The 25808-nt window shown below is 35.3% G+C and overlaps 1 protein-coding gene across 2 annotated transcripts; it reads left to right on the top strand.

Moving 5' to 3' along the window:
- The first annotated feature begins 5378 nt into the window (after window positions 1-5378).
- Window positions 5379-25808, top strand: LOC136799582 (crossover junction endonuclease MUS81-like). 2 transcript variants are annotated; one of them, XM_067056304.1, is made up of 25 exons: window positions 5379-5561; window positions 5840-5912; window positions 6347-6406; window positions 6771-6883; window positions 7219-7302; window positions 7871-7951; window positions 10171-10259; window positions 11019-11281; window positions 11790-12048; window positions 12275-12348; window positions 13580-13667; window positions 14885-14979; window positions 15432-15711; window positions 16022-16059; window positions 16297-16345; window positions 16737-16780; window positions 17005-17070; window positions 17526-17623; window positions 18232-18348; window positions 20870-20965; window positions 21449-21586; window positions 23303-23406; window positions 24097-24180; window positions 25016-25113; window positions 25744-25808. In XM_067056304.1, exons 1-24 carry the CDS (start codon window positions 5445-5447, stop codon window positions 25083-25085), a joined length of 2580 nt encoding a protein of 859 aa, XP_066912405.1. In that variant the 5' UTR covers window positions 5379-5444; the 3' UTR covers window positions 25086-25113; window positions 25744-25808. The 2 variants fall into 2 exon arrangements, with proteins under 2 accessions (XP_066912405.1, XP_066912404.1); XM_067056303.1 differs by having other exon boundaries at window positions 15426-15711.

Below are 25808 nucleotides of genomic sequence, written 5' to 3'. Positions count from 1 at the left end.
AACGTCTCAAAAATCGATATTTTCTGGTGAAAAGAATTGATATGTGGTGAGTTGACCCCTAAAGAGACTTTCGACCTTCCCTTAACGGCACATGGTCGACCCCCTCCCTCCCTTAACGGCCAAATGCCGTTAAAAAATTCGAAAATCGAAAGTCGATGGCCCCTAAAAAGAAGTCCCAGAATCCCGTGATTTTTGCAGTCGGGCGTTCAAAACAAAGGCATTTTTATCTTTCTGCCCACTTACGAATTTTTCTTTATAATGGGCATTTAAAATATCAAATTTAAAAATAATAGTATAAAACCTTATTTTCTATCGTATAGTATTTCTTCTAAAACGAAAAAACAAAATACACTAGAAAAATAAAGAATTTACGAGTGTTATCAAGCCACCCAAAATGAACTTTCATTTCATTCGTCCGCGTCATCGAATAGTTGTATACGTCACAATCTATTGTCAACCATTGTCCAATCCCGTAAGCGATTGAAGTGCTGTCAGTAATAATCTGAGAAGAGAACAATAACATTATGACATCACACAAATAAATTACGCTGGGAAAGTCCGCGAGGACAACATGCGGTCTTAACATTTTTCCCTCGCAAGTTTGGGGGAAAAACGAAAGTACTCTATATTTTACGTGTGGGGAAGTGTAAGAAAGATTTACAAAATAGAAAAGTTTCGTTTTGGGTTAAAGAATCAGTATTGTGAATTTAAGCAAGTTTCTATTATGCAATTTTTCTACAGAGCCAAATAAAGATTTTTTCTATTGTTCTTGCTCGATTGCCTCTAATGATAAGTTCCGTAGTTATGAGGTTATCGAGACAAAATGTGACGAATTTGCGGGGAAACGAAATTTAACATTAGTCTAGGCTGACTGATGAACAAGAATGGGAGCTTTTCAAGGACTCCTGGAATAGATACAAAACTATGACAGCCGTAACTGATGTCAACATGCTTCGACTAGAACTGAGAGCGGCTTGCTCGCAAGACGTCAACCGCCTTTTATTCGAATACATCGGGCGGAAGCCCTCAATACCGCCAACGAAAATGAGTTATTAAACTTTATTAAGAGTGTCGCCGTAAAAGGCACCGAACTGTTAAATAAACTGAAATGTCCATACGCCTACCTCGTAAAAACCAAACATAAAATTGTAGGCATCACTCACGCCCCTCTCGATATATTGGGTACGCTCTTCCTCCACATCACTTACGGAGCGCGCTCATCGAGTCAAATGGTTTACATTTCGAAAAACTGTAAAGGTTTTTACCTATCTCAAACCGCTATGAAAGATTTGGGAATCGTCAACGAATTCTTCCCAAAAAGCATCTCCGCCTCCACAGGACAGAGTCACAATCAGACGAATGCCACTGCCAAGAGAGAACGCCACCGCCAAATCGCCCAGAAGACATCCCCTTCGAGCCAATGCAAGAGAACATTCCAAAGCTTAAATCATGGATCCTGGACGCGTTCGGCTCTTCCGCCTTTAACCAATGCCCTCACCAGGAGCTGCTACCAACAATGACAGGAGAACCCATCCGACTCCATCTTAAAGAAGACACAGTCCCTTACGCAGCTCACACGCCTATCCCGTCTCACACCACTGGAAACAAAAAGTCAAAGAAGACATCGACCGCAGCGTCCGTCTCAAGATCATCAAACAAATCCCCCAAGGAACCACAGCCGAGTGGTGTGCGCGTATGATTGTCACCTCAAAGAAAAACGGGGACCCCGCCGAACTGTTGATCTACAGAAACTTAACGGCGCTACACTCCGAGAACCACATCACACACCAAGCCCCTTCAATGTGGCATCTACTTTCCCCATAAAAACTTACAGAACTGTAATTGACGCGTTGAATGGATATCATAGCCTCCCACTTCATGAAACGACCAAGAACAGTATGACTTTCATTACTGAATGGGGTCGGTATTGGTACTGCTGCGCCCCAATGGGGTACCACGTCTCCGGAGATGCGTACACTCGGGGGTTTGATGACATCACCCAAGAGTTCCCGAGATCTGCTAGGATTGTCGACGACGCACTACTCTGGGACCACAGCATCCAAGAATCCTTCTGGCACACGATAGACTACCTGATCCTCTGTGCTAAAAACAGGGCTCGAAATAACGATATTTAGGTGGTCGGACACATAGTCCGATCAAAAATTGATTTGGGTCGGACATGTCCTAAGGCTTTTAAAGTAAAATCGGTCGGACATGTCCGATTGATTTTTATGTGGGGTATACTTCAAGTCTAATACAAGCTTCTGATAGAATTTTACATTGATCACGAAGAAGCTAAACAAATGTCAATTAATGGTCAGAAGTAGTCAGAAGCCCATGATTTTTACTTGAAGCATGCTTTCATTTGTTGAGAAAAAGCATCACACAAAATGAATATCTAACACTAATGATCGCAACTTTGAGAGTTTTTGTGTGTAAATAAAGAAGTTACTAATTCTATGTAAATTACAATTTCTTTTGGAAATTTCACAACGCATCTGACAAATTTTTCGAAGGCACCGAAAGTAATTGGGTCGGACATGATGTCCGACTAGAATCAATTTGGGTCGGACATTTCAGCAATTGGGTCGGACAATGTCCGATGTCCGACCGTTATTTCGAGCCCTGTAAAAACGGTATTATTTTTAACAAGGACAAATTCCAATTCTGCCAACCTGTTGTGGCCGTGAGGCCATGCTTTTTTAAGATACTCACTTCTAGTAAGCAGTCACATTGTTGATCTCTTATTACTTTCGTCACTTGTTATACACTACGAGGCTTGGGAACTCTGTTACTCTACCTACTGAACCCTGAACTCTACACCGTTATTATTTGGGAGGTAAACAAACGCGTTTTTGCCTGCAAGGGGTTAGGGAAAGTGAAATTAGAAATTTTAGTGAAAAGAAATTTTTGCGGTATTCAATTTCGCGAATGAGCCGATTTCAAAAGTTTCACGAAATTTAATTTCGCGGTTGAGGGAATTATTTGTCTACGAAAAGCCCTATTTTGCCCTAAAAAGACCAATTTTAGGGGTGATTTTTTGGACCTACCTTTGGAGGTCCTATAAATTAACCAGTGTTCGTTCGTTCGTTCGTTCGTTCGTTCGTTCGTTCGTTCGTTCGTTCGTTCGTTCGTTCGTTCGTTCGTTCGTTCGTTCGTTCGTTCGTTCGTTCGTTCGTTCGTTCGTTCGTTCGTTCGTTCGTCGTTCGTTCGTTCGTTCGTTCGTTCGTTCGTTCGTTCGTTCGTTCGTAGTCGTTCGTTCGTTCGTTCGTTCGTTCGTTCGGTTCGTTCGTTCGTCGTTCGTTCGTTCGTTCGTTCGTTCGTTCGTTCGTTCGTTCGTTACTAGCTTTTCTTGGGATTGGCTCATTAGTTTTTCCTAATTTTTGGCACAAAGATGCAAAATGGTAATGCCCAAAATGTGACGGAGCCCGATTTTCGAAAAAAATTCATTTCCGGCCGAAAATGCCGGAAATATGCCGGAAAAACCGTTTTTTTGGCATTTTCTCAAGATTTCATCATTAGTTTTTTCTGATTTTTTGCAGAAAGATGCGTATTCGCAATGCTCAAAAAATGGCTGAGTTCAATTTTTGAGAATTTTTTTTTTCGGTTGAAAATGCCGGAAATCGCCGTTTTTGCAGATTTTCATTCGATTTTTTCCTTGTATTTCTGTGTTTTTTCACACAAAACATTATTGATAACAATGCTCACCATCAAGCATGATTCAATTGTCAATAAAACTGATTTTTGCGACAAGAACTTTCTATTTATTTTTCCCCTAAAACCCTTCCCTCTCCCCCCATCAACAATCAATGATGAATTTATTGTGTTATGCATTTTCGCTAAACGCTACATTTTTTGACTATTTTTTTCTCCTCGCATTGCGATCCAACTTTCATCACCAGGTAGGTCCATTCAGCATCTAGCTTGTTAAATTCGTGTTTCGCTGAATTTGATTTCGCGGTTTAGCCATTTTGGTGTGTTATGCAGAATTTAATTTCGCGAATTACGCCCAAATTCGCAAAATTAATTTCCGCGAAAATTTCTTCTCACAAAAATTTCTTCCCTTATAGAAAATTATGTCTGAAAACAAACAAACACCTCAGCAAAGTAATGGAGAAAATGTTGAGGAGGAAGAGCAATCTCAAAGAATTGAGAACTTCGATAATGCCATGCAAAACTATGTAGAAATCCTATTTGGTGTTAGAAATTGTTCTAACTTTGCAGCACATTGCTTTATAAAACTCTATTCGAAAGATAAGAAAAAGTTTATGGACACATTGAAGCATCATATTGAGAATTGCAATGAAAACTTTCGTGGAAAAATTGCTGAAGTTATTGAAGAGCAAAATATTGCTGCCATATTAGATGATTTAGATCAAGCTGATTTAGAATCTTTTCAAAATTCATTTGCCAATAAACCTGCTGAATATGTATCACAACAAATATATTTGATGAAGAAAGAATTTATACAGAAAAATAAAATCAAGATTGAAAAGAAAAGAAACTCTTTCAAAACAACTAGATGATGAGACGAAAAAATATGATTCTCAAAAGGAAAAAGTTCAGCAAATTCTAAAGCGCAAAGATGATGAAATTTCTCTTTATGAACAAAAAATTATGGATCTTGACGAGCAGTTAGGGGAGTTACCAGAACTTGGTGAGAATTAGATGACAATTCAAATAAATTTGGTGTTTATATTTTGTATTGTTTATTTTAACAGCTCTTAATTTTTTTTGCTTTATTTGATTTCCCTTATAATTGGATATTTAGAAATACTTTAGAAATAGGATATTTTGGCGGATGTCATTCAAATGAACGAAATGAAACTTCAAACAGTACCAAATAATTACACTTATTCTTAATGCTCCGACGAAAACAGCTTTGAGCTTTATAAAGCATTTTTTGTTGGCGTATAGAAAAAAGAACTAGAGTTATGAAATAATATTTGAAAATAACATTGAAACCAGGACATTTTTGTGTAATAGATTTAGCATTTTTCATTTTCATTGTTTTTCTTTAGAGTTAGACAGCATTTTTATTCCTTGTATTATAGATATTACTGATTCATTTTCAAAATAACCTTAGTTACAAATTTTGATTACTGAAATAATAAAACAAAATTAAATAGAATTCTGACATTTATTCTAAGTCATTAAATTTGTTGAGACTTTTGAGATACTTTTTATTCTTTTGATGTTGAGCTTTCCTTGTGTAAAGCCTTTTGGTTTTTTTTAAACAGATGAACATTAATTTGTGAATCATACTTAAATATACTAAATATACCTAAGTGTACGTTTATGGTATATAAACATGTTTTTGTTTTTTTATCTTCTCCTCATGCTTATCGCTTCAATATTGATAACTTTGATTAAAATTAGTGTAAGGAATGGTATAAATAAAACAAAAAAGATATCAAAAGCACTTATTTACAAAATAATTTTAAATGCCTGGTAAAGCAAAGAAATTCCCTTGTCCAAATCCATTGTTTTTGGAATGGCTTGAAGAGTGGAAAACAGAAGCAGAGGAAAGAGGAAATAATTCCAAATGGACGTATATCAAGGTATGAATTGGACTTTTTGAATATTTATGGATCGACCATTGATTTGATTGTGCTAAAAAGCTGGTGGAATATTTCTTGTGGTGACACGAGAATGATTCATCAAACAATATAAATATGGAGCAATCTTTATATTCTTTTTTTTGTTTTTCTGTATTGAAAAGAACTAAACTGTTTCTTTAATCTAGAGTGCATCTTTGTATTTTTTGGCTTAGTTCACAATTTATGATTTCAAATTTACATCTCAAAACGATTTTGATTTCAACTTTTTCCTTTTATAGGCAATGAACTCATTAAAGAAGTATCCACTTCCTTTACATTCTGGTCAAGAAGCAAGAATCCTGGAAAATATTGGTATATAATATTGGCTATATCATGGGAATAATTAGGGTTGAAAAATAAGAGGCAATTTTTGTAGGTATCTTACTCTTAGAGAGACATTTTTTACTTTCATGATTTTTTTTACGTATAGGAAAGACTTCTGAAGTTTAAAAGTTTAGGCAATCAAAGGGACTATCTGACTTTTTGCTACGTTAAAGCAATGCCTAGAGGGAGGTTAGGTTTGAAGGCCTGAAAAGCCTACTTTTGTTTTCCGCGTTTCTTTATACCCATTTTGCTTTTAAATCACAGGCTGTTGTTGTGAGATTGTGGTTAATCTATATTATAGATTTAGTATAATGATCTCGATCAAGCTAGTTTTTAAACTAAGGAAAAATAAAAATTTATTCAAATTAGTTTGATGACATTATGTGATTTATATCCATATCAATTATTTTATTTCTGCACAGGAGAGACCATTGCAAAGAAACTAGACAAACGTATAGAAGAGCATTTAAGAGATGGTGGCAGTATGGTTGATTTTGTTGTTCTTTTTCTAAATTTCAAAATGATATTAAATGTTATTAAAATGTTAAGTGATCCAAATTTATCCAGAGAGTCTTAATCTCTTATAATTCTTAAAAAGTTTTAATTCTACTCAAATGATTTGAAGATTGAGGGATTGGTGGTATGCTTCCTTGGGTCATTATGACTAAAATATAAAGTCAAGACATTTTTTGTGTTTCTGCCCACCCTTGCTTCGCTATATTTTCCAAAAAAAGTATGCCAAAAGCTGTCAAGTGAATCAAGGCTGAGCATTCATCCTTTCTTATACAAGTCTTGTATAAGATTACCTGCTTAAAAATAATCACAATATGTTTTGTATCATTGTAGGTAGAGAGGATTTACACCGAGTGGAAATAGAAGTTGAGCCAGCCCCAAAGAGAAGAAGGAAAAAAGCCAAAGATCCAGAAGATGAATTTGCTCAAGTTCCCAATTCGCCTAATGTAAATGTCTATTTTATAATTTTTAATGGTTTAGGTTAGAGAAAAAAAGACAATACAGTAGCTCTACTGTACTTTAAATTTTCTTTATCTTACATTCTAGCATTCTATCATGTTTATCAAGCATTATTCTACAAGAAATTGATTTTCTTCTTCTTTATTTTTCATCTTTGTTTTTCCATTTTTTTCTTTTTTGATAATATTCTACTCCTGATTATCTTTTTAACGAGCACAAAACTGCTAATTAATTCAGATTCTATCAAAAGTTATTGATGTTTGAAAAAACACTGCCAGCTAATCTGAAATAAACTTTAGTTTGTGTGTCGCTTTTGCTTTAGATGAAAAGTCCAGGCAGAGCTTACATACCAAGATTTCGTTCAGGACCTTATGCTTTACTTATAACACTTTACCAAGAATCAAAGGTAAGTTAAATCTTGTTTTTCTTTTAAGATAGTGGTTTCAAGGTATTTCAACGAAATTTGCTTTGAATTCTTTAAATTTTGTTATGGAGAGATAAAATACATCTGATATTCGCAAAAGTACGTTTAAAAAAAAAGTACGTGATTCTATAACGTTCTTTAGTTTATAAAGTGAATTTTAGGCAAATCTTTTCCCATAATAATGTATACAATTAGAACAGCCATAATTTCAATTTAATGCTAAAATCACATTTCTCCAGATTTAGATTTTATCTTTAAAGAGCTAGAGTTATCTTACATGAAAGAAAGGATTGTTTTTGTTGGTGCCCAAAACTTACCTCTAAAACTTACCTCTAAAACATCGAAAAGCCAGTGCGAAACAAGCTTCATCATGTTTTTCAAGCTTACCTATCTCTATGCTATGCTGTTATTTTTTCTTTTTCGTTAGAAAATTTTCATTTTATTCAGCATGTTTCTGACTATCTATCTCAGGTAGGTCCATTCAGCATGTTGCTTGTTAAATCTTAATTCAATGATTGATTGAATAACAATGCTTTTGTTTTTGTTTTAGAAACCGACTTATGTTGGATTCTTAACAAAGATTGAACTACAAAACCTGGCACAGCCACTATGTGATGCTTCCTTTACTGTGGTATACAAAATTATTTGAAAACGTCAACAATATTTATAGATATAGTTTATAAAATAGCCTCTATCAAATTACACATTGATCCTGATCATTGATTTTGTCTCTATGGAGTTGAAAAAGACTCTGTTGAGGTTACTTCATGTGACAAACTTCTGCGGCCATTATTTGTAAAAGCCTCAACTACATGTTCAGAAAAGGTGTGCTACTTGACGTAATATGAATGTAGTAATGGGTTTTTTGGATTTTCAAAACCAACAATGAGTCGTTTTTCCACCAGGCCCTATGTTTTTGTCCTTTTCTAAATTTTCATCGCTTGTTTTTGCTTCAACATCAATATATATAGTGACTTCAATACCATCATCAATACAAATGAGGAAATGTGTAAGCGCTTTGGTTTAGGATTGATAGAAAAAATGAAAACTCTTCCCATCATGTATTGGATGCCAAAAATGCATAAAAATCCTATTGGTTTCAGATTTATTGTAGCCTCTAAAACTTGTAGCACCAAACCGTTGACCGCAGTTGTTTCAAATGTTTTTAAAGTTCTCTACAAACATGTTGAAAGTTTTCACAGAAAATCAAGATTCTTTTCTGGGTTTAGCAAATTTTGGGTGGTTCAAAATTCTTCACCGGTTATTGAACATCTAAATCGGATAAATGCTAAGAAAAAAGCACAAAGAATTTCTACCTTCGATTTTGCTACACTTTATACCACTCTTCCTCATGAATTACTTGTAAAAACTTTGACAGATATCATTAATTTCGTTTTTGATGGGGCATGTCGCAATAAACTTGGATTTTCTGCAAATTCAGTCTATTGGACAGCAAAAGGAAAAGATAACAGATTTTTTACCAACATTTCCTTATCAGAGTGTGTTGAATTTTTAATCAAGAATTGCTATTTCAAAGTTGGTAATCATATACTCAGACAAAACATCGGTATCCCGATGGGAATAGATCCAGCTCCATTTTGGGCTAACCTTTTTCTTTATTATTACGAATCTAAATATGTACAAAATTTGATATCTACTAGTTCTCCTAGAGCATACAATTTTCATTCAGTTGGTAGATTTATTGATGACCTTTGCGCTATTAATGATAGAGATGATTTTTTCTCATGTTATAATGATATATATCCGGAAGAGCTACAGTTGAAAGTTGAACATCATGGAACACATGCAACGTTTTTGGATTTAGATATAAGCATTGAAAATAACATCTTTCGCTACAAATTGTTTGACAAGAGAGACGCCTTTCCCTTTTTCATTGTGAGAATGCCACATAAAGATAGTAATTTACCATCAATCATCTTTTACAGCTCTATATATTCTGAGGTCCTACGCATTGCTAGATGCACTCTTCTTTTTGAAGATGTTCTGCCCAGAATTTCAGAACTGTTCAAGCGCATGCTCAATCAGGGAGCTGAAAGATCTTTCTTGCGAAAACAAATAGTAAAGTGTTTTGATAGATTTCCAGAGACTTTTATGAAATTCGGAGAATCTTTAAATGGTTTTTTAGCGCAACTGCATTTTTGAAAAATTGAAACATTTTTTTTTTTTTTTTTTTTTTTTTTTTATTATGTATTGTATGTTAGTTTTCTCAGTCATTTCTTTTTCGTTCTTTCCCGTACAGACGGCTGCACGGACTTTAGGTGTCGAACCGGGTTCTGGGCCTACTTTTTAAAAAATTTGTGTTTTTTGTCGTTTGTCTTGTTCTTGTTCTTCTCTGTTGTTTACCTTTTTTGTTTCTTTGTATTTGTGTGGGAGTTTTTGTTTATTTTTCTATGTTTGTTAGTTTGTTTGGACTGCGGGTCGGTTCAGGGTTATGCAATCTGGGGGAGGCTGAGTGTTGGACGTCCATAAAACATGTTTAAAGCCGCTGCACCTGTCGCAAGTCAGGGACTCCAGATTGCATTGGTTGGGTTTTTGAGTGGGTTTTGGTGTTTGTGTTTTTCTGCTTGGCTTTTTAAACTTTATGTCTATTGGTTTGTTGGTTCTTTTTCGCATAAAATTCTCATTTCTTGACAGGATGTTTGATTGGTTTGATTTATATATTTAGAAAAATTCAAAAAAATGGAAAAAAAAAACGTATAATTATAAAAATATTAGTGCCTTTTTATGTTTCATCTTTATTTTATTTCGTATTTTCAACACTTTCTCTCCTTGAGGTCAGATCTCTGATCTTCACCATATATATATTTTTTAATTCACGATTTGCACTAGCCTGATCCTGGATCTCAATATACTGCCTGGTCGTCCATGGGTAACCTTCTCAAAAAAGGATTGGTTTTGAAATGGAGCAACCCTGCCAAGTAAGGTCCTTTTATTCTTCCGCTCATAGAATTTCTGATTTCATTATATCATTACTGAAATTATCTAATTATCTTGTAAATCTTTTTTTTCTTCAAAGTTTTTCCGTGACTTTTCTTTCTTTCTTTCTCGAATGAGTTGTTTTAGATGGTTTTACTGCTTTATCTAAAATTATTGTTCTTATCAGTTCTTATTAATTCAGTTATTCAGTTTAATTAGATACAGTGACTGTCAAAACAGGCGGCATAAACATATTTTTTCAAAATATTTATTTCTAAAACCACCTCTGTGTTCAAGAAAAAAATTAAATTTCAATCTGCCATTTTTTGTCACTTTGAGTGTTTTGTCACTTCATACGTAGAAAATGGTATACTTCCTTTTGTCATGCTTTGAAAGAATAGAATGTAACTTTTTCCGGGTTTACAAGCTATGAATAAAAGCCTACTAACTGAACATCGCTCTTTTAGAGAGAATATTTTTACCTTGGAGGAAAGCACGTCTTTTTTTTGTAGATAAGAGATTATCAAAGCAGAAGCAGTGACAATATCCCTGCAAAGTTTGAAATTGATAAGAATTATCAAATCATTAGCACTAATGACAAGTAGATAAAATCATATTTCAAATCATTATATATTATGTAATAAAGTAAAGGCCTTAACCTGTTCAGAGCAAAAATAATTAACCCAAATCACCCTTTTTAAACCTATCAACTCAACTGAATTTACGTGTCAATTACAAATTTTATTCCTATCCTTTCTCAGATTCAATATAACATCCACTGGTGCTGAACTAGCTGAAAGACTTTTGACAGGAACTGACGAAATGTTTCAACCAGAAGGCTCCCATGAAGGACTTGGTAACACTTCAATGTTTTCACCACCTCCGCCACCGCCCACTGGTAGTGGTAGAAAGAAAACCACGAAAGCGAAGAATCAACCAAGAGAACGGTTGCCAGAGCCTGGCGAAGCTTTATTGGAGAATCTACACAATATTTTGAATGATCTTAAGGGAAGCAAGAAATCAGGTTTGTTTATAACTAGTGCTCTAGGGAAAGTTGTTTATCCGGAGAATTGAAATTCTGAGCATTATTCTCTGTTCAAAGTTGTATTTTTTTTTGCTGATCGACTAACATCTTTGTCAATGTTCCAAGCTGATATGCAGACGGATTTTTGTCTTTGCGAAGTATCGAAAGAGGCTTTACTTTTTCCCATCTCAAAATTTAGGAAAAGTTTCTACCGGGTGTTTAAAATTTATTACACGCTATATTCTTAAAAAACGTTCTAATTGGCTACTGGGTCAATAAAAAGTGATGCAAATTCAATTTATGATAGCTCAATATTTAAATAAGACTCAACTCTTTCCATTGCTGAAAAGTTTAGATTGATAACATTTAGTTTTCTTAGAATCTCGGTTGAAACTTGTGTGATTCTAAAACCAGATGCAAAATTCGGAGCAAGTAGAGCTCTTCTGTCAAAAAAGCTGTTCTATTATCTAGGTAAGATCATAAAAGTATTACTTGTTGTCTTCATCAGCGACCACATCAAGCAGTACCAATACCAAACCACACAAAAGCAACAATTCTTCTCAGTCCACATCTGCAGCATCAAAGTCTCCTTCAGCAACGATACGAGCTAGTGGAAACCATTTTGTAAGACTCCAAGAATCTCTTGATCAGCGAAGCAAACAAAAACACCAGGATGATACAACAACAGCAACCGGTTTTTCATCAAATTTTCAAAGCAATTCTTCTTCTTATACTTCAGCATATACACCATCAGTTGCAGAAAAAAGGTTCTTTACTTGAACATCTTTTATTCACAAGTAGGCCCATCCCACTTTTAGGCCCCTCATCTTATCACATTTTGATCTTATTAAAACTCACTTGCCCTACATTTGAGATTTTCTGTTTTAAAGCTCTGACGTAAGAATTTCTCCCTACCACGGTAAGATTGGCAAGATTCCTTCCAACTGGAACAAAATGTCAATAGATGAAAACTAACTGATATTATTTGTGTAGATTTCAGTATTGGTATGTGACTGACAAAGGAAACACCAGTTCATTGAAATCAGAAGCATTGGTCACAATCGATGGTATGTTTGTTTCAGATCTTCTGCCAATTTTGGTTTGCGTGCATTTTACCTCAAAAAACTTTAATCCTTTGAATACCTATGCAATTTCTAAGTCCATTCGCTTCAATTGAGCACAAATTCTTGTTCTGTTTGCAATTTTCCAACTTATGTTTCGATTCTAACGTATTATATTAAAAAGAATTATCTTGGAGCTTTCTGACTTTGATTTTATTAATCACTTGTATCGAAAATTACAACAAACGTTAGAGAGAAAAACAGCAAAAATAGGGTTTTTCGAATTCAACGCTTTTTAATACAATGTGGAAAATAATCATGTCTGAAAGTGGGAAGCTTCAAAGTTCTTCTATCCCTGTCTATACCAAAAATGAAGTTTCTACCGTAGTATCAAAGCATAGGAAGTTCTATTTTTTCTTTTTCCGTTTTCAAAAATTCTTGAAATCATTTTCTCAAAAGATTTTAGTGCTCAGAATTATCTTTTCAACGATGTTTTAATTTGTTAAAGTTTAAGCATTGTTTCTTCTTCATTCTTCATGGTGTTGACGTCCACTGAAGATTCAGAAGAGTCAACCAAAATCTACGACGAAGAATATCTAAATGAAAAAGTCTTACCTTTGAAACTAGGCTTAAGGAATATAAATAATAAAGAAACTCAAAGAATCGGGAAATTTTCGAAGGAAAAGGAAGATGAAAAACGCTATCGACCAATAAAAGTCCGATTTGCAAACGAAGAAGACAAAAATACAGTGTTAAGAGCAATCAATAAAGGAGTAAGATTGCCCTTCCGGGTGACAGAAGATCTTACGAACAATGAAAGGAAGGCAATCAAAGAGTGGTGTATGAAAGCCCAAGAAATGAATACTTCACTAAAGGACGCAAACTTTAAATTCTAAGTCAGGGGGAGCCCTAGGAAAAAACTCTATCTTAAGAAAATTGTAAACCAAACAAAGAGCGGTTCATAGAGGCCCATGTGCTCGCACAGTAGCCTGCGAACTTGTATAGCATTATTATTATTGTTTGAAAATAGCAACCAAAACAAGATAAGTAAAGCAAATGTGCTTAAAATTTGCCTTTAAGTGTAAAGTACAATGATTCATGTTGATTCAAACCAGAAAAAGCGGGAACTCCACACCACCCATCCCTAAGAACCCCCTTTCTTTGAGGGTGCCTCAAGGAATGGGGAGGTTGTCGAACTACGATGAAGGATTGTAATGAGCAATTTGATTTTCTTTAGAAACACTACAAGGCATTGGCTTCCTAATCAAATGTAAAAAGTTGGATTTAGACAAGGCTAATGTCACATATAAAATCGATTCTACAAGGTAACAATATTTTAGTGTGGATAATTTCCATTGTGTCAGTTTAGTTTGAAACGAGTTCACTAAAGTCTGTCCAGATATAATTGGCAGTGGAAACAAGAATGCCTGTAAACTTTTGATAGTCAAATATGATTATGGAAATTTTTTTTGCTTGTTTTAGAGAATCAAAAGCGCTATATTTGAATGTATTTTTGGTTGAAAAATTCGCGATTTTTAGCGGTTAAATTTGAAATTGTAAAAATTGAGCTTTTTTTCTACTTATGCTATAACGTTCATTTTTACACCAGTGGTAGTTCAACCTTAGGTTAAGAAGGTTGTCAAATTTCAAGGCGAACAGAAAAGTCCTTCGGAAGATATGGGACCCGAAATCCCCCTTGGTAGCACTTTTCTGTGAAATATCAAATCTCCAACTTATTACTAAAAACGGGGGTTATGTTATCTTTTTTGAACAGTGCAATTAAAAGTTGGAAAGTGTTAAGTGTTGGTGCATTGGTATTATTGGGATCATTGATTATTTCGAAACGAAGTGAAATCACAGTATTTTTAATTGTTTTTATTGAAAAGATAAGCAAGAACTTATATTGCCTTTGTTATTTTTAAGTCATTAAAGAACTTTGCTAATTCCCAAAACACTAAACACAGTTTGGCTATGAGGTCATTAAAGAGATCGTAAAATGTGTTATGATCGAAAAACTGTTTTATCATATCACTACCCCCGTTTTTAGTAATAAGTTGGAGATTTGATATTTCACAGAAAAGTGCTACCAAGGGGGATTTCGGGTCCCATATCTTCCGAAGGACTTTTCTGTTCGCCTTGAAATTTGACAACCTTCTTAACCTAAGGTTGAACTACCACTGGTGTAAAAATGAACGTTATAGCATAAGTAGAAAAAAAGCTCAATTTTTACAATTGCAAATTTAACCGCTAAAAATCGCGAATTTTTCAACCAAAAATACATTCAAATATAGCGCTTTTGATTCTCTAAAACAAGCAAAAAAAATTTCCATAATCATATTTGACTATCAAAAGTTACAGGCATTCTTGTTTCCACTGCCAATTATATCTGGACAGACTTTAGTTACTTCAATTCAAATACTTCTGAATAAGTTTATCAAACAAAGTTTATTATTTCGGGAAGCTCCATTCCATTATTATTTTCATACTTTTCCTTGAATCTCCCTTGTTCCTGTAGAAAACGATTCTACCCTCTTTATTTTAGAACGCAATCGCGAGGGTATATCTTTGTCTACATCGGTGACTTAGATGCTAAAGAAATTGCAGATACTCCGTCTGACGAAAGTTATGCTCCAAAAGGTTACCAATTACTTGCTAATTTTTTTAGTAGGTTGCTATTGTTACATTTTTTGTAAATTTAGCGATTCCCCCTAAGTCTATTTTGATTTAAGATTCAATTTAACTAAGGAAAAGTATTTTTGGATCCAGACTTTTTTACAATTTCAAAACTTCAGCTTTTGAAACTCTTTGAGAACAGTACTTTGAAAAATTCGCTTTATTCAGCTTGTACTTCTTTGTTACCCCGTTGACTTGTTTCTCTGAGAGTGATTGTCCCATGGTAGCAAGAAAAGGTGTACTTTTTGTAAAATTGACGTCACAAAAGGTTGGACTCTTATAGTAAACCATATATTTGGGCTTTTTGTTGATGTCCTGTGACATCATATATTTTAGGATGACATAATAAAAATAATTAGCTCCCTCCGTATGTTTATGTTTCTTGGGTTAATCCAACTACTTTTTATTAGCTACAGGATCCATTAACAGCAAACTGAAAGCTGCCAGCAACAATCCATCCATCCCACCAACTAAATCAACATCAACCGTTACAAGACCTCCACCAAATCAAAATGTTAAAACATCCTCAACAACGAGTAAGCCACCATTAAAACCAGCAACACATATTGTGGATGATAATACAAGACCATCAGCTTCAAGTACAAATTTGCCAGCTTTTGGTAGTGAGAAGCCGGGTACCTCTACTATTTCTAGTACTAGTAGCGGTATAAATGACGCATATGCAACTGTCATACGGTAGGTTTAACGTATCTTGTTCCCATAGGATCTATCCAATAGTTATTCGAATCTCCTTGCTTATACATCGAAATATCAAGTCAAATGTACTTATATTCAGAAACTTAAGTAAACTAATTAAAATCCTCAATGGGTAAAGGTAGTTAAAAGAACTACAACACCCCTGACAACAACTTCACAGATCGGATCAAGTCAAATGTACTTATATTCAATTCATAAAGCTACTAAAAAGCATCAAATGATTTTTTTCGGATGCTTCTTTCCTGGAAAGAAACTTTGTTTTAACATTTTCTTTGTTTTTTTTTCACAGGAAAAAGGATATACGCCCTTTGTTTACGTTGTATCCAGGTGAGATCCTATTTTTAATATTATTCTCTTCCTCTCATTTTTATGAACCAACGGATCAAGTTAAAAACTATTGAAGTTTTTCTTTTGTTGTAGCAAAAAAAAGCTTACATACATCTGTACACACCTTATTACTGTTCCTTTTCTTATTTGTCTGAGATTTAAGAATTTAAGATCTTCTTCGATTTTTGGAGGATGATCCTTTTTCAAATCCATGTATGCTTTCCTACTCTTCCACAGGAATGTTCGATGTGGTATTACTGGTAGACAACGCTGAAACTGTTGGAGGGTACAATGTTTTTTTGTATTTTCTTGAAATTCAGTTTCAACTCGAGTAAGAAAATGATGATTCGTCCAAACAATTCAGAAATTCAACATCGATATTTTCTTGACTTCTTTTAAATTAGTGTCCGGTTCCTCAGTCGATAGAGTGAGTATTCGCTTAGCAATCTGAAGGGTTGTGGGTGCTATCCCTGGGCGCCGCCAACTTAGCGAATGAATAGCTTAGATTAGGTGATCTGATCTAAAGTGGTAAATAACTAAGAGCTGAAAGTAGTTGTGGTGTTCAACCTCAGCATTCGATCTCCCAGGTGTAGCACTAATCAAAACGGGGTTAGGCACCCTCCGAAGCCACCAGATGAAAATATTTCGTTTTTAACTTACTTTCACTTTTTCTTTAGTGGAAGAAGAAAAAAGGAGATGGCGGAAAATCTTTTGAAAATAGGTAAACAAATAATTCTTTAAAAGCACTTTAACCAAGATTCTATGAACGTTGAGCTGAGAATGTCTTTCTGATTCCTTGGATTCGGGGTCACTTAGAAATAGTGTCTCCAGAAAGCAGGTGTTGTGCTAAACAATGAAGAATTTATTTTCTGGATATTTTAACAAAGATCTAACTCTACCAAAGGTTTTTTCTCGTAGATAATCTCTCTCTTTTTTTTTTCGCAGGTGTAAAGATGGAGGTACGAAAACTACAGCTTGGTGATTTTCTATGGATCGCTAAAGAAAAGTGTGGTAAGTTGTGTTATCAAGTTGTTATCATTAACAGAATTCTTTAATAAGCTTCTTTATTCGAAACTTAAATAGAATTCGGTTAGGATTGGTTCAATCTAGCAATTTTGATTTTCTTCAAAAAACTTTCAAATCGAGTCGAGTTGAACTGAATAAAAGCCGCCTTTGAAACAAACCAATTTGCATAACCGTACAATGACCTAGTAGCACTCTGTAATTAGAATTTTGTTTATAAGTTTCTTGATAGGAGGAGAGCTTTGAAAGTATCCAAGAAGGGTTGTTACCGTTAAAAACTTGAGTCTCAGAAACTTGTACTTCTATTACTCAAATGTCTCCTGAACTCGAACAAGTTTTCTTCTTGTCCGTTCACTTAACAATGCCTTATAAATTTCAGTTGCCCATGCGTATTGGAGCTGTAGATGCTCCACTATAATTTGCTTTACTTCTCTTTTGTTCAGGCAAACAAAGGGAACTGGTTTTGGATTTCATTTTGGAACGGAAGCGAATGGACGATTTAGCCTCCTCTATCGTCGATGGACGGTTTAAAGAACAAAAGGTACAGTTGAGTCTCTTTAACTCAAACCTCTATAACTCGAATGTCTCCTTAACTCGAACAAGTTTTTTTGGTCCCGTCAATTTTAACAATGTTAGTTACAGTGCCGTAGCAACTGGGGGGGGCAAGGGGGGGCTATGCCCCCCCAATAATTTTTTCAAAAATGGTTATTTTGCTAAATGCAAAGTTTTTCTTTTTTAATTTTTCATAATTGTCACAATTGAGTGCATTTCCAAGCAATCTAGAGCTCGAATTTTCAAAATTTCCCCCCTCGGGCCAAACCATGGTTGGCCCTCGCGGTGTCACTAAACTTCAGCCCCCTCAATATGAAAATGCTTCCTACGGCACTGTAGTTAGAATAATCCTACATGAACCTAACATCGGCCAACACCACTAATGATTGGGTTTGGGCTTGCTAAGAGCGAATGACGTAAGATTTCTGCATCTCTGAGTGCACCAATGGACATCTCATTCAACCCTACGAAACTCAACCAAATTTCTCTTTTTTCAAGCATTTAGTCCAACACAATTTTCAATAGTTTGTTTAACTCTACTAGTCATCATTGTTATAGTACAGTTATTGATCAAACACTGTACTTTTTTCATTTTAGTTTCGTTTGAAATCATGCGGATTGAAGAAATTGATTTACTTGGTGGAGAAATACGGCTCCTCTGAACATTTTGTGGTCCCTGAAACTACTCTCAAACAAGCTGTCATGAACACACAGGTAAACAGAATATAAAACTTTTTCTGCTCATTTCTTTAGTACCGAGTTTATGTATTCGAGATCAATCGAGGGGGGACGGTATAAAGCAAAGTTGACATGTCTCCAAAATCACCGTCCACTTTTTTAACCCTTAAAAACAGTGTTTTTCAGCCAGAAACAGCTGTTTTGTCCAGTTTTTGCGCTTTTGGAAGCTCAATATCTCGAGTTAGTTACTGAAATCACCTATACTCGCGATATATCACTAATCTTAATTTTTTGAGGGCTTTCGAAAGATATACAACAGGTCTCCGTTTTCTCAAGCTAAAATTTTCATTAATTTTTCACCCAATGATTTTTGCCTGAGACCGTCGTATTTGTCCGAAAATCACACCATTTAAGTGTCCGAAAAAAAATTGGCACCCAAGTTATTTTGATTCCCTTATCCCTTAGCTTTCCAAAAATGTATAACAAGTGCTTTGACTAAAAAAATCGAGCGATTTTACAAATTTCTTCCTACTAGCCGATTTAAAGTTAATTTGAGGTCGGCAAATTTATTAAAGCTATTGTTAGTTGCTTTTTCTCTTTCCTCATATTCGGTTTTGCTGAACTTGTAGGCCACTTATTGTTGGCTGCCGAGAGAATGGATGATTATTGTCGGCAATGAATTAATTCATTTAAAGTCCATTCGCTTTAAATGGGGTTTTGTCCATTCGCTCTAAATGGACATTAATTAATTCTTTTTGGACCTACCTCCGGGTACCCCGGTGGAGGTTCTATAAATTAACCCATGTCCGTTCGTTCGTCCGTCCGTCTGTTACCAGCTTTTCTCAGGATTGGCTCATTAGTTTTTTCTGATTTTTTGCACAATGATGCAAAATGGCAATGCCCAGAACGTGACGGAGCCCGATTTTTGAGAAAAAATTTATTTGGGCAAATTTGGGCCAAAAACTACCTAAAAATAGGGTTTTTTGGACTTTGTGCAAAATCTTGTCATTACTTTTTTCTGATTTTTTGTACAAAGATGGAGGGCAAGATTCTCTAAAGAATGGCTAAAGTGAGTTTTTTCCCCGAAAATTCTATTCGCCTTAAAAAACGGATTTTCGTATTTTTTTGGGGAATTCCCTTTAACCAAATAAGAATATAAAGCTTTTTTCTCAATGTTGACTCATTATTTTTTTCTGATTTTTTGCACAACGATCCAAATGGCAATGCTAATGTGTCGGAGCCCGATTTTCGAAAAAAAATATATTTGGGCCAAATTTGGGGCCAAACTCTGCCTAAAATAGGGTTTTTGGACTTTTTTGTGCAAAATCCTGTCATTACTTTTTTCTGATTTTTTGTACAAAGATAGAGGGTAAGATTCTCTAAAGAATGGCTGAAGTGGTTATTCCCCGGAAAATTCTTATTCGCCTTAAAAAACGGATTTTCGTATTTTGGGGAAATTCCCTTTAACCAAATAAGAAAATATAGCTTTTCTCAAAGTTGACTCATTATTTTTTTGTGATTTTTTGCGCAATGATGCAAAATGGCAATGCGAAGGAGCCAGATTTTTAAGAAAAATTTTTTTGGGCAAATTTGGGCCAAAAATAGCTTAAAACGTTTTCTGGGCCTGAATGGTTTAAGTGATTTTCGTATTTGGGGAAATTCCTTTTTACCATTTTACATTATTCAACACACAAGCTTTATTTTTCCATTCTGAATTTTTGTACAATTATTGTCACTTTTTTCTTATTTTCTTCTGATGTTAATCATTAGGTAGGTCCATTCAGCATGTTGCTTGTTTTGCTTTCTTTTTTCAACCAATTCTTCCATTCTAACAATTCATATACTGTTGAAAAGATAATTCAGAGCACTATGATATTTGAGAAAGATAATTACAAAAATTCTTTAAATGAAGATGAAAAACGAAGAACGAGAAAAAAGCTTTTTATCTTTGATGCTAGAAACTTCATTTTTGGTATCCGGAGGTACTTCTAAGCCTCCTGGTGATAGTTATACAACTATTTTTTATAAAAAGGGATCACATCGAAAGTTATAGCTTCTAGTAGTTAGAGTTCTAGAAGTTTAAGTCGTTGGAGTCGAAAAATTTGCTTTTTGCTGCTTTTTCACTTTAGCGGAACACCTTCTACAATCGGCGCCGAAATATTTGGCAAAAAAGGGAAATTCTCTCAATACTGCAAAACCACAAGTGATTTCTAAGTGCTTTGAAGTACGGTTCGGAAGTAGAGTTCGGAAGTAGAGTTTTAACGTGAGATCTCAGGATTCAAAAGCTCAAAAATGTTCCAATAAGGCTGAGAATATAGCCTGGAAGCCACTTAACCCCTCTCAAATCGAAAAATTCGATGAAGCAAAATGGAAATACTGAAACTACAATTCTTGCTTCGACCTTCAAATTCTGAAAAACGTTAAAATACCCAAAATTGCCAATGTATTTCGGTGCTGATTGTAGAGGCTGTAACTTTCGACGCAAAATGATATGTCAAATTTTTGTTCGTAAGCAACTGAAAGAAAATGCGTTAATTAATATCTGTTTCGATTATAGGTAGTGGATGGGCTTTTCATCAAAGAGACAACGAGTATACAAGACTCTGTACAATATCTTCGCCTGATGACCAATCAATTGACCAGAATGTATAAGGTATAAATATAAGACTTCTTCAATAAAAACGAACCAAGAGCGTTGTCCTAGTGCTTCTAAAAGGGGTGACCCCAAACTTTTTACTCTTGCACTGGTAGTGATAAAAGAACTGATCAATTTTGGATTGGTTCGTTTGAGGTGAAAAGATCTACTCTGATAAGTAGGCTGCATTGCGGCTTTTTGATTTACTCAGTACGACATGACAATTTTTTCTCACATTTCTGTGTGATTGGGCTGTTCCAGAAAAAAATTGTACTCTCTGTTGGAAAGAACCTCCTTGGATTTTTTTCTCATTTTTGACCACCCTGGATTTTCAACCTCATTTTACTGATCACCCTTGAATTTTTTATTTTCCAAACCATTCTTGACGCCACACCTCCTTAACATAGAGGGTGCAGACTATTTCTGGAATAGCCAATTTTCAGCCATGTACGTCTTAACAGAGCACATAGATTGATGAGTAATTATTACACACATCTTTAGGACAAAATCATACATGGTGTGAGTATGGAAGATGTGAAAACGATCAAATCAAATCATCCCTTCAGTGACGTCATTGCACTAGAAGAACAACACCTGATACAATTCAATGAATTCTCATCACAAACCGATAAAAATAAGGTACATTGGGAAAGAAATATTCATTAGTTTTGTCCATTTTTGTCCATTTATAAATCCCGAAGGGCTAGATGCCGTGCTATAAGCCATCTCTGGCAAAAAAAATTGAATATCGGAAAAAATATTATTGCTATTGTTTTCGAAAACCCGCGAAGCTTCTGATTGGTCAAGCGCTGAAATTCTGTTGTAATGTCGTCACATTTCCTAGATAGGATTTCCTACCTAACCATAGCACACTTTTCAGCAAAAGTTTGACATCTAGCCCTTCGGGCTTTATAAATCTATGGTTTTGTCTACATTATCCTGGATGGATTCCCGGACAATTCCCCCTGGTGAATTCCCCCCGGAAATGTCCCACCCGGTGAATTCCCCCCCTGGTGAACTAAAAAATCATGTAATTTGAAATAAGCCATTTTACTATTTATTATATAAAAATCTGTGTAGAAGACTATCATGTAAAAATCTTTCAGTACTTTTCTCAGAATCAAAAAAAATGGGCGTTGTGATTCTTAAAACTTTGTAGACTATCATGTAAAAATCCTTGACCCTAAAATTGGAGGTTTGTTTCGATTGAAAGTTTTAAATTAGTCTCTCTAAGGGTCGGAAAATTCAGGATTTTTAGGAAATTTTTTGATTTCCAGAGAAAAAATTGTAATAAAGTCTCTCTAAAGTCTAAGGGTAGGACTTTTTTCAAAAATCGAAAAAATATTCAAAAAGTCTCTCTAAGAGTCACCTTTTCAGCAAAAATCAATCTCTCTAAGGGTCGGTTTTCGGAGGTCCCGTCCGCACATACCTCTCATTCGCCAACCCTAGTACCCCCCCCCGGGTTACATTCCATGATTTCGAAACTTAAAAACACATATAAAAATATATGGGTGGGAATTCACCAGGGGGGAATTCACCGAGTGGGAATTTTCCGGGGGGGAATTCACCAGGGGGGGATTTACTGGGGGGGGATTCACCGGGGGGAATTCACCAGGGGGGAATTGTCCGGACACCCCTGGATGCCACTTACGACTTTTTCATAGACTTGATAACGCCTTGCTGCATAAGGACACCGAGTTCTAGAGTTCTAGGCTACCAGCATCTCTCCAATTTTTTTTATGATGAGGGGTGTGAGTCGACCTCAAATATCACGTGTGCTTAGCAATTCTTCGCTGAAAAAGGTTTTTGAGATGGAGATCGTATAATGTCAGAGAAATTTCAGTGTGACGAAAAAGATTACGGTACTCAAGTCCATGATTTGCTTTTTTATTCAATTCTGGTCAGTTAAGGTAGAGAGGTCACACCAGCAAACACTTTTTAAGCGGAAGTGTTTTTTGACTCGCATATCTTATAACGAAAACTATTTTAGGAAGGCGTGCAGCCTAGTTTTGTCCATACAGACTATTTTATGTTCTAAATTGTATTTATTATCAACACTGTCATAATGCACTTAGTAACATCATAAATGAATGATCGAAAAACTGGATTCCAGTCCTTGTCGACAACGAAAAAATTACCAACCCCTGACAAGCCTGTCTCTTAAAGTGGCAATGAATCTGTTAGTTCAATAAATGAACTGAGAGTAAAGAACTACATTTATTAGCTGTTCTCTTAAATGTTTCAAAGCTGTTTCTTCTGGAAGTCGAATTTCATCCTTTTGAAAGTTTGTTGGGATGATCACTCGTCCCTTGGGCCATCACACTTTCATTAAACCTACCAATTATTAAATTTCAGGTGTTGACTTGTCGCGAGATGTTTGTCAAACAGTTAATGCAAATGAAGGGCGTTTCGGCCGAGCGGGCGGTGGCTATCGTTAATTTATACCCTACTCCTTCGTGGTAAGCCTGTGGAAAGTCCATTCGCATTGAGTGCGCATTCTTTTCGCTACCTTGTGGAAAACACGCCAGAGTAATAAAAATATAATTCACTTGAGGAAGACTGGTTTCAGCATTGTAGCAAAAGAGACTGCATACTTTAAAGCGAATGGACTTTATGATCCTCGAAAAAATGCTTATAGTATGCTCATGAAATAAAAACGAGGCTCACTCAGGATCAACTTGTACTTTTTCCAATTCTAACATGAATTTGGTTAAAAGCGTTATGTTAAAACTTCTCTAATGTTTTTACAGACCGAGGTACCATTTTGAGACACGTGTAGCGTTCTCTTCTAGTTAAAATGAAGAATAATCCGTTCGTTTGTTTGGAGCTCATAACGGTTACTTAGATTACACAATATATTTGACAATATCGTTTTCGGACCGTAATGTACGAAGTAAATAACAGGTACTCTATTATAAAAAGAAATTATCTTTCTATAAACAATCCCACTATATTGTTGAAAAATTGCAAATCGAGCTGACAATATATTGCGGACACCTTTTCAATATATTGCCGGCCCTCGGCAATTTATCATCAATATATTGCCTGACAATATATTGTGTAGTGTATGTAGCCTTATAGATTTTATTTTTGTATTTCTGTTATATTTACTCTTTATCATTTCGAGGAAGCATCCTTTCTGCTTTTAGTTTGATGGACGCACTTGACCAACTACCGACAAACGAACAGAAGATGAATATTGTTACCGATCTCCCTTTCGGTAAAGCAAGGAAGTAAGTCAAGTACTTTTACATATTATTTTCCACTTTTACTGAAGTTGACGCTCTCTTATTCGACGTTCTACTTTTCAATACGCTTCCTTATTATTCGACTCCAATTCCCCTGAAAATTAAATACGAGAAATATTTTCAGAGATGTCTCAAAAACCTGAAAAATTGAGTGAGTCAGTGAATTATGGGGAAAAGTCAAGGTGAGGTCTCTGAAATTTCGGCAAACCAAAAGTCAGGGGGGTTTGACCTTCCAAAAAATTCCCCTGTAAATTTGGAATAATGCACGCAATTCAGAGAGGTGAGCTTCAGAATGAATGGTCTGTTGGTTCTCCTTTATTTGCTGTGCAACCCCATCATCTATTTGACCTGCTTCACGAAAATCCGGCTTAGCTAGTGGTTTAACCACTTGATTCGAAGAGTAAGTCCACACGTGTTTCTTGATCTGCTGAATATTCAAGGAATAGATGCTACTTTAAGGCCTGAAGTAGTTTCAAATGGGGATGAAGCTTCAAATGATGAGCTAAATAATGCGATCGCTCCAGAGGTTCAATTAAATAAAGAAATTGCCCCAGAAAATGGATTAGATGATGAGAGCGCTGCAGAAATTCAATTTTTTAATAATGAGAGCGCTCCAGATATTCAATTGAAAGTGAAATTGAAAGACTGAAAAATGTGTGCGTGAAAACAAAAAAGGGCTAGACCCAATCCGCCATTCTAAAAGAAGTGCAAATCTTAAGACTTCACTTTTTCCTTGTGTGAGAAGATTGAAGATTCCGCTTTAGACTTTCGGGCTTCAAACACAATGCACTTTCACTCATATTTCTCTATTTTATGTCAGGAAAATTGGTTTGCCGATCAGTCGTCAGCTGTATGCACACTACACTATGGTAGATGTACCACGTGATTGAATGTATCCAATGAGAAGTCGTTCGTTAGGTAACCATTTCGTTATACCTTGGGCCCTAGATATTGAAACACCCCCTTCTCATAGACCCAGTAGGATTTTTCAGCCAGTGGGGGTAAAAAGAACAGACCAAAACTGGATAGGGATTGATATTCTCATGTTTTTTATAACAAGGGATTCGAATTCCATTGCTTTCGAGTTAGAAAATTCAACAGGGATAGAAAAATAGCACAATATTTTGCAGTGTGGATTTGCTTAACTAATTATTTGCGACGGGAGACAAAAATTTGAGTATAATTTTCCACTGAGGACGATATTTTCACCAATTTTACAGGGGGAAGGGGTCCAAGTTTGCCTGAGTAGGGGTGTATTGAATTCTGAGAAACAGAATTTGCACGACAGTTTAACCCATTGCATACAAAAAGAGTTTAGGTTACTGGAATGAAAAAACTGTTCTGGAAGAACCTCAATCTTCATTGAAAACGATAAACAGTGTTTTAATGAATAATTCAAATAGATTTTTCGACACTCCAAAATCGTAGAATCGCTCTCTTAAGAACGAATAGAGAGAATTAAATATTCACACTACTGTGTTATTCAATGCTTTTTATTCACTAATACTTTATAAAATATTATAATTTTTTCTCGATTCATTTTTTCAGAGAACGTTAACTGGATGAAGAATATTTTTCTCAGTTTGAAAGCAAAGATGTTTTGGTAGCTTGGA

The sequence above is a fragment of the Clytia hemisphaerica genome, unplaced genomic scaffold (genome assembly GCF_902728285.1).
Source record: "Clytia hemisphaerica strain Z4C2 unplaced genomic scaffold, Clytia hemisphaerica genome assembly, whole genome shotgun sequence".
Lineage (NCBI taxonomy): Eukaryota > Metazoa > Cnidaria > Hydrozoa > Leptothecata > Clytiidae > Clytia > Clytia hemisphaerica.
This window is presented reverse-complemented; position numbering and strand designations above follow the sequence as displayed.

Excerpts from the sequence above, each read along its gene's own strand:
- LOC136799582 (XM_067056303.1), top strand. The coding sequence starts at position 5,445 with ATGCCTGGTAAAGCAAAGAAATTCCCTTGTCCAAATCCATTGTTTTTG. Across the intron at positions 11,282-11,789 it reads TAAGGGAAGCAAGAAATCAG|CGACCACATCAAGCAGTACC; the intron begins GTTTGTTTATAA and ends TGTCTTCATCAG. Across the intron at positions 12,049-12,274 it reads CCATCAGTTGCAGAAAAAAG|ATTTCAGTATTGGTATGTGA; the intron begins GTTCTTTACTTG and ends TTATTTGTGTAG.